Source organism: Eurosta solidaginis, chromosome 2 (genome assembly GCF_040869045.1).
Source record: "Eurosta solidaginis isolate ZX-2024a chromosome 2, ASM4086904v1, whole genome shotgun sequence".
Classification (NCBI taxonomy): Eukaryota; Metazoa; Arthropoda; class Insecta; order Diptera; family Tephritidae; genus Eurosta; species Eurosta solidaginis.
In genome coordinates this window covers 273879061-273888320 of record NC_090320.1, presented here as the reverse complement: position 1 = coordinate 273888320, position 9260 = coordinate 273879061, and the positions used below count along the sequence as shown (strand labels likewise).

Genomic DNA, 9260 nt, shown 5'->3' with positions numbered 1-9260 from the left:
TTCAAGAAAACTTGTGTTTTTATTTTATTTTAATTAACCTCGAGCCTTTGTTTCTCAGATTCTTCTAATAACTTATTCTCAACAAAAGCCATTGTGAGATCCTTTTCATCTCCCGCTTCTAGGGACGTGATCAATGTATCATATGTGCTCGGTAAACTGCTCAAAAGCATTGAAATTATCCAAGTAACCACAATGTTTTCTCCTAAATATTGAAGACGGGAAAAAAGTAGCTTCATTTGAGATATATGTTTTTCAATATTATCAGCTGCGTGTAGCTTTAAATTAGCAATTGAAGCATGATAAAATTTCGTAAGCGCCAACTTTAGACCAGCCACATCGTAAAGTATCAATAGAATTACCGAACAAATTACATTTTTAAAAAATTTCACAATGCAGGTTATGGCCCTATTGCAAAAATATTAACTTGTAATAAAACAATTCTATATTCATTATTCATCAGATTCAGTTACAAGAGTGAGACTTTTCCGTATTATATTAAAATGTCTGCCAATTACTAGTGATAATATACAAATATTTAACACTTAACACTTCCTCTGTCTCTTACTATGCAGTGTGGGCGATACATAACCTGCGCAGTCCTGGTGACAGTTATATTTGAGATCCGGTTTGGAAATCCCTTTGAGATCTAAAGCGTCCATGTAAGCGGTTATAACTTCCTGGGATGGATTATTAGCTCGTGTATGAATCCAAACGTCTTCTAAATTTTGGAAGATCAAATAATGTTATAAATATGTTTATATGTGATTTTTGAATGATATGTAAAATAGTGACTACGTTCGTCTACTTTTCCTGCAGTTGTCTAATTTTACTAAAGGTGCAAATGGGTTGTAGAACTCTAAGCCATTACGTAGACTTTTGGTTCAGGGACTATGTTGAAGATAAGTGTGGGAATGATTTACCCAAATCCCTTTTGGAATTTGGTTTGTTAACGTAATTATTACGATGTTCAGTGTTATTGTTTTTTTCCACCGTGTATAAAAATCAACAAATCAACTGCATTAATCATCTCTTCATCATCGGACGCAGTGATCTCTTATCTTCCAGTGATAGCGGCAAGTGTAAATGTTTTGTATAAAAATTAGTTAAACCTATTACAAATACAAATACGCGAAGCCCAACAAAACAACTTTATTTCGCTTAATGTTTGACGTATCTTAATTTGAGAGTTGGTGAAAATCCCACATTAAAAATTTGCCTACCAACTGTTGTTTTAGATTCTTTCTTCATCTAACGTTGCAGTTTTGAGAGCAAGGCTAACGTTAATTTCAGTTTTCAATTAGAATTCTCAAACACATGTTAAAATAAACAGACATATTTTTTAAGAAAAAATTAATAAAAATATTTTGTAAAGAAAAATTGTTAAAAAAATGAATTTAATTTAGTTATTAAAAGAAATAGCAGAAAAAAAACGTGTATAAAAAATTTGCAATTAAAAAATTAAATAAAAAAATAACAAAAAAAAAAAAAATGTTTAAATCAAATTAAAAAAATTGTAAGAAAATTAGCAAATAAATTATTAATATAGACGTTTTTACTGTAAAAAATAACTTATGAGGCAATTGGTAAAGAAGTAAAAAAAATTTTAAAACTTATAAAACTTGTTAATAAAAAGAAAAATGGAAATGATTTTGATAAAAACTTGATTTAAGTAAAACTACTACAGATATTTGATAAGAAAGAATTCGAAACAAAAACTTTTTCATTTACGACTAATAGAATAAATAACCAAAGAAAATTTTTGGAAATAATTAATAAAAAAAGCAAAGTATTTTATGAAATTAGTATAAAAATTAAAAATAAGTAATTAGTTACAAGAAAAAAAAAAAACTAAATATAAAAAATTCATAAAATTTATGAAAACTGAATAAAATAGAGAACTTGATTTCACTGAAATTTGCAAAGAATATTGGAAAAAAAATTTATGCAAAACAAAAGAAATAATTTTAAAAAAAACTTATAAAAATAAAAGTATTTAGTAAAAAAGTTTGGTGAAATAATTCGTGATAAATGTTTCTTAAATAAAATTTAAACAAAAACAAGGAAAGGTGTCTAAGTTCGGGTGTAACCGAACATTATATACTCAGCGTGAGCTTCAATTGTACACTTTTATTTCAGACAATTTACTTTTCTACATAAAACCGCCCGTTAAAAAAAAAGGCCTCCCCATTTCCTCTTAAAATAAAACTTGATAAGTGAAATACCATTGATTCCAAACTATTTTTTGCAAAGTTATAGCTTATTATTTTCGTCAAACTTGTTTTATATCTAAGTTGCCGTGGTCTTTAACCGAGCCCGTCTATTTTTACTTGGAAATTATGTGTACAAAATTTCATTACGATATGTTAATTTTTCTTCGAGTTATGGCTCCCGAAACATAGAAAATTGCTTAGTCTTAAAAGGGGCGGTGCCACACCCATTTTTTTAAATTTGAAGTTTTTCCTATTTATTGCTATAAATCCACTTGGGAAATAAAATACCATTGATATAAAGCTCTTTTTTGAAAAGATATAGGCTTATTTTATTCGTCCACGACCTTTTTAAAAATCTTTTATAAAAAAGTGGGCGTGATTCTTAACCGATTTCGTTAATTTTTCTTCAAAGCATTCCTTATAGTAAAGGCAACCTATCTGCCGAATTTTGTTACTATAGGTTTAACGATTTCTGATTAATAATATTTATAAAATTGATTTTATCTCAAATGGGTGGTGGCACCGTGATTTTAAAAAATGTTTTCAAATTTTTATCAAAGTCCCAATATCTGTCCACACGTCAAATTTCAACATTCTGGGTGTATTATTTACTAAATAATCAGGTTTTTTGTGTTTTCCAACTATCCGATTCTATTTATATTCATATCGCTCAAATGATCTCGCATTCAGTGACGAACATGCATAGTAGGGACCTGTAATGGAATTCACTAATTTATAACGATGCGATTTGTCGAGATTTTAATTAACGATTTTGTCGCTTGCTTTATCGATTTTACTATTCACTAACTTAGCTTTAACGACTCGATGCAAAAAGCACAAAAGGAAAGTCAAAAATAAATAACTTCCGTATACTAAGTAACTGCTTTAAAAAGTCATTATAGTGTAAGTTTTTACATATTTTAAAATAAAATAATTAAAAAAAAATTTTAAGTTAAACGGTTTTATTGAAAACAATACTTACATGAAGTAATAATAATACTAAGAGCTAGAAAAGAATTAGGTAAGCCCTAGGTACAAGTCATCACAATCCTCATCAATCTAGGGATTAGATCAGACAATTAAATAAAAGCGTTGGGCGCGTGAAATTTCTAAAAATGTGAAGCGTGGCATAACCTGATTAAGGTTCAGCTGGTTTTACTTATGACTATCAATAGAAATACGACGCATCCAACGCTTATATTTATTTGTCTGATCAACGCCCTAGATTTATAACGAGTGTGATGACTGGTACCTAGGACCTACCTAATTATTTTCTAGCTTTTCGTATTATTATTACTTGATGTAAGTATTGTTTTCAATAAAACCATTTAACTTAAAAAATTTTTTTTAATTGTTTTATTTTCAAGTGTTTAGTCTTTATTTAATTGCCTATTATTTCTCATTTTATTTAGTTAATTTAGTGACTCATTATTACAAGGACTCTTTCCTGACAATTTGTTACAACCTAAGTCCTCAATACATAATCCTTCCAAAGACTTTACTCGACTCTCTGCCACGTATGCTTGTCCCTCCTCCAACTCAAAAATATTTTGATGTCAATTCTACCGGACTGTATGCAATATTTGTTCCAAATATGAGCCAAATCGGGCATCATTGGTCGCTTTCTATTCATGTATGTATTATGTGTTCCAAATATGGACCAAATCGGGCCACAAATACGATTTTTGTGAATATCTCGATCCTTGAGCCACCTAGCGGCGATTTTTTTCATAAGTCGCTTTCTATTCTTGTATGTATTGTAACGAATTTAGTGCAATTCCCCTTATTTGCAACCTTCTACTAACGTTCGAATCACTAATCTGTTGAATAAATAACTCCACTATTCAATAATGCAAAATGGCCCTTATTAAAATACTTCATAATAACACTTATAATTCGCAACTGTAGCTTGCTTAAACCAAACTGACTCTCGCGCCTCAGCCTGTGCCGCTTTTATAATCTTCGGTTTCCTCGTTCACCCATTTCTCCTAAGGTCCAGTAATTTCGTGAACCTGATGCTTGTTTACCAGCTAAATACACGTATATTCGCAATTTGTATCCATACGCGTATGTATATGTGAGCGGCTGATGATGACATTCGCTCGTGAGTATCTCTCTCTGTTGCCCCGCGCGTATGTGTGCAGACATAATGATTAATTTATTTACGTACACACAAGTTTAGCAGCTTGCTTTATTGTTGTTGTGGCTTTATTTACTTAGTATCAGATTAGTGATAGGAGTATCACTTAGTGTCACTGATATTCGTCACACTGCCCTCCACCTAAGTCTGATCGTCCCGATCAGACAAATCTCTCGATCTAACCGCTGCTAGCCTCTCCAAATGAACCACCCTTCTATTTCGTGGTTTCCCAATTGTTTGTATGCGGTAGATGACATCTCTGATCCTCTTCACAACTCTGTACGGGCCTTCCCAACTGCACCGATATTTGGATGGAACACCTTTCCGCCGGTGAGGGTTGTATAACAGTACCAAATCTCCCTCCAAGAAACCTTCCGAATTAAAGTTCTTGTCGTGCCAGTGTTTCATCTTACTACTCATTACCCTGGGCCGTTCCCTCACACTCTGTTCTTTGGCCAATGAACAACTACTTCGCAGAGCTTGATTTTGACGGATTGACTTGTATCATCAGTATTGTCTTGACGTTAGTAGTGCGCTCTGGCAAGAAACCACCCTTGCATTCTTTCTGGAAAATTCTTTCAGTCATTCTAGTGCATCCATTAGGGTTAGGCAATGCCAGTGTTTTTCTCGCAGGTACTTTTGATTTCGCTTTATTTGGCCCATTCGATCCATCAATCTTTGCCTTTGACTTTCGTGGTCTTTGTCGAGCTTTCTCCACCAGTACTCGATTACTACTGAACCCTTTCTCCAAACTGAAGTTAGGTGGTATATCCTAGTTCTTATAACGCATAATCCTTCTCTGAATGTCGATGCTGATGTCATGGTCAACCAAGAAGTCTACTCCCGTATCTACAGCCAGTACACGCTCCTTGCCATCCACATTTCCTTTGACGGTAAGACTGCTCGATTTCCTTCCAGTTTGTGAGATAGGTATCACTCGACATTCAATAGCTGGGGCAAGTTCTCGATCTTTACATTTGGCTCGCTCTTGCTTATCTCCTCCAGCTTTGCGTTTACGACCAGCCAAGTTGGAACTACCATGACCGGTGCTGTATTGACGTGCAGTGTGACTTGGGTTACCGCACTTGAAACACTTCATAACTCCGGCATTTTTTTGTTGTAATCCCTTCAGTGCTACCAAAATTGTGTCTACTCAATCTGGCGTTTCCACTTCCACGCGATGAGCTATGTATGCGGGCTTACTCAAAAGTGACGCTGTTTCCTGAGTCAGTGCATGGGATACCGTTTCAGCAAATGTTGGCTTTGGGTTCGCATATGTAGCTCGTTTCGTTTCGGCATCCCGTATTCCATTTATAAAGCTCTGAATTTTAACCATTTCGGTGTATTCCACGGGTGCGTCTGCATTTGCGAGATGAGCCAATCCTTCAACATACTCCCCCTGTGGGTTAGGGGTTAGAATATGCCCACGGTAGGTATACCGGTCGTAAAAGGCGACCATAATACCATGGGTACCCAATCCATGAGTAAGGTGTTTTACTCGAAAGGTAGCAGGGTGGACGCGGTGTATCACCCTGTGGGACCCTAGGCAAGGTCTTTATAAAAACTGCTACCGCGGGAGCAGGAGAAGCCAGTGTGATCTGGTGCACTGCATCAAACGATGCTTTGTACTCAGGTCTCACCTCCTCTCCTGGGATGGCCCCCTTGTGGGAGCATCGCGGTGGCTGTGGTTTCAAATAGAGTTCACTTATGACACACGCTCTGAGTAGACTTGTTTTCCCTTGGGGCGTGCAAACCCAAGGGAATTCGGTCTCATGCTTGCCACGGCGGTCCCAGTTTCATTGAGAAGCTGACCCTGAGGGGCAGATGATAGGTTTGTCACATCCCTTAAATTGTGACAAAATGCTGAAAAAAAAGTTGACGAAAGATGGTGAAAGAACGCATGTCTATCGTCAGCCAAAAAACAATCGATAATTGTACGAGTGGGCCGGTGCTCATCTCGTCTTTTGAGATGTTTGAGGCTGCTTTAGACTGCGTAAGCGAATAGGAGGCGTTCGCTGTGTGGATGGCCACATCCTATATGTGGCAAGATTTGACGTTGTCGAATTACTGCAGTGTGGCGGACTGCAATGCAAAGATGTTACATTGCTTACAAGTCTGTGAGCGGAAAAGGTTGGCCACATACCTTAATTGTGGTAGGAGTGTATTTGGAGGCAAACCGGTGCATAATTGTTGTGTAATTGAGTGGAAATTGGAGCGAAATTAGTAGCGAAAATGGAAGCCAATAGTAGACAATATGGCGCACAATGTTTGTCAACGTAGTGTGGCCTCAAGCGATGTCGAGGGGCATTGTTGAGGCGGGCACTCGGCACTCACAGGTCTGTGTGCGGAAAAGGTTGGTCACATCCCTTGATTTAAATTGTGATGGTGTTTGAAGACGGAGCATAATTGGATGCCAAGCTCACTTTGTTTGTCAACGTAGTGCGGCCCTTTAAGCAATATCTAAGCAAAACCAAGCTCCGTCGTTAACAATGTATTTATACATTGTTGTAACACTGCAGGACAGAAAAGGTTGGTCACATTCCTAAATTGCGACAAAACACAATATCTCAATCTGGTTAACTTGTTAACCAGATATCGAGATATCAAAATCAATGAAAGAGCGACCTTGAGGCAAGCACGGAACTCGCGGTGGAGTTGCCGTGCAACCGGGTGCCATTACCCGAAAATGGAAGAGGAGGATGGATAGTCCTCCTCGGCCAAACCTAGGCTGGTTGACTTGAACACCCCAGCTCACCGCATTGGTACCAACTTGTTGGGCCGAAGATCAACGGACATTGATCTGTGTTTTACACCGGAGGTAAGTCTTCACGACAGGGACTCCCGTAATACACGTTCTTTCGTCTTTCAACATCCGACGAAACTCCTGCAAAGTCTCATTCGCCTTTTGGTAACGGTTTTGCAACTCAATTTAGTATATCTGTTTTCTATGCTCGCTTCTATAACGTCTCTTGACAGCGGCCATCAATGCTTCATAGTTGTTCCGCTTTCCTTCGGGAATCGTCTGTAGTATTTCGGCTGCTGGCCCCTTCAATGCTACGAATAGAGCTGCAACTTTATCTTCAGCATTCCAGTTGTTCACTGCTGCGGTCTTCTCAAACTGTAGCTTAAATACCTGGAAAGGAACAGAACCGTCAAAGGATGTTGTTTTTACCTTTGGATTGCTTGTTGAAAGAGCTGGACGATTTGATTGCAGCTGCTCCATACGACCCTTCAAATAATCGACTTCTGCCTGAAATTGAGCGATTTTTGCATCCTGCGCTTCCAGTTTTGATGATATCCTTGCTTCCTGTTCTGACAGTTGCGAAGATATGCGAAATTCTTGTGCTTTCAACTGCTCAGCCATATATGTCTTCTGTTCTTCTAACTGTGTTTCCATCTTAGATGTAATCTGTGTCGACATTTCTGAAATACGCGTTTCTTGTGCTTCAATCTTTGGTGTTATACGTGTCTCCTGCGATTCCAGTTGAGATGACATTCGCGGTGACATTTCTGAAATACGTGCCTCCTGTGCTTCCATCTTGGATGTAAAACGTGTCTCTTACGATTCCAGTTGAGAGGCCACTGTCGATGTTTGAGCAGATATTGCAGCCAAAATCATGTTCAAGTCTGTGCTCGTAACTGTCTGCGATGTTTCGTTTTTCTATTAAGTTTTTGTTGTTGTCTCGTCGCCATCAAGATGAAAGATATATTCTACCACGTTAATTCCTTCTAATTCCATTGCCTGTCGTAGTCGTTCCTGAAGTTCTAGTTTAATGCCGGTTGTATTCAATCCACGGCTCTCCAACTCCTCCTTCAGTTGCTGGATGTGCAATTCACTTAACTTTGCCATGTCCAAGTTGTATTCGAAATCTCTAGAATTTATTCAACAATTCCTCTTCTGACACCAATTGTAACGAATTTAGCGCAATTCCCCTTGTTTGCAACCTTCTAGTAATGTTCGAATCACTAAACTGTTGAATAAATAACTCCACTATTCAATAACGCAAAATGGCCTTTATTAAAATACTTCACAATAACACTTATAATTCGCAAATGTAGCCTGCTTGAACCAAACTGACTCTCGCGCCTGTGCCGCTTTTATACTCTTCGATTTCCTCGTTCACCCATTTCTCCTAAGGTCTAGTCATTTCGTGAACCTGATGCTTGTTTACCAGCTATATACACGTATGTGAGCGGCTGATGATGACATACGCTTGTGAGTATCTCTCTCTGTTGCCCCGCACTTATGTGTGCAGACATAATGATTAATTTGTTTACGTACATTCAAGTGTAGCAGCTTGCTTTATTATTGTTGTGGCTTTATTTACTTAGTATCAGATTAGTGATGGGAGTATCACTTAGTGTCACTAGTATTCGTCACAATATTATGTGTTAGAAATATGAGCCAAATCGGACCACAAACACGATTTTTGCGAATATCTCGATCCTTGCGCCACCTAGCAGCGATTTTTCTTATTATTGCATTGTCATCGGGTTCTGAACTATATTCCAAGTTTCAAATTTGTAGCTTATCGGGAAGTTACTTAAATTTCAATAACAAAATTCGTTCACAACGGCCGTGCGGCCTGCCTGTCAAGTCAAGCTAAATAAAACCGTTTAAAAAGGTAAGTAAATGCGGTATTAATTTCTTTTTTTTCTCTGCTGATATCGCAGTTATTCTTGTACCCCTTAATTAACCATCAAGTTGAGAAATAATTGCATGAGCCAAGTCTGGGGTTAGTCGATACAGCTTTCGAAACTCCGTTGCATTCAAGTGGGATGGATTATCTACTTCTCTAAGAGATTGTCTGTCTACGGGCGATGGACTTAGTAATTCTTCATCTTGTGATAAGACGTACGCCAAGTACTCAAATGCTATTTGATTTATAAATAAAGCTGCTTTTTGCGTT

The 9260-nt window shown here is 37.3% G+C and overlaps 1 protein-coding gene across 1 annotated transcript in view; it reads right to left on the bottom strand.

The window, feature by feature from the left end:
- Window positions 1–367: 367 nt before the first annotated feature.
- LOC137242793 (bilin-binding protein-like) overlaps window positions 368–9260 on the bottom strand; it is a 28999-nt gene continuing 20106 nt past the window's right edge. The window contains exon 6 of the mRNA XM_067770044.1: window positions 368–718. Coding sequence (XP_067626145.1) covers window positions 543–718 — 176 coding nt within the window. The 3' untranslated portion in view covers window positions 368–542. The remainder of the gene's footprint in view (window positions 719–9260) is intronic.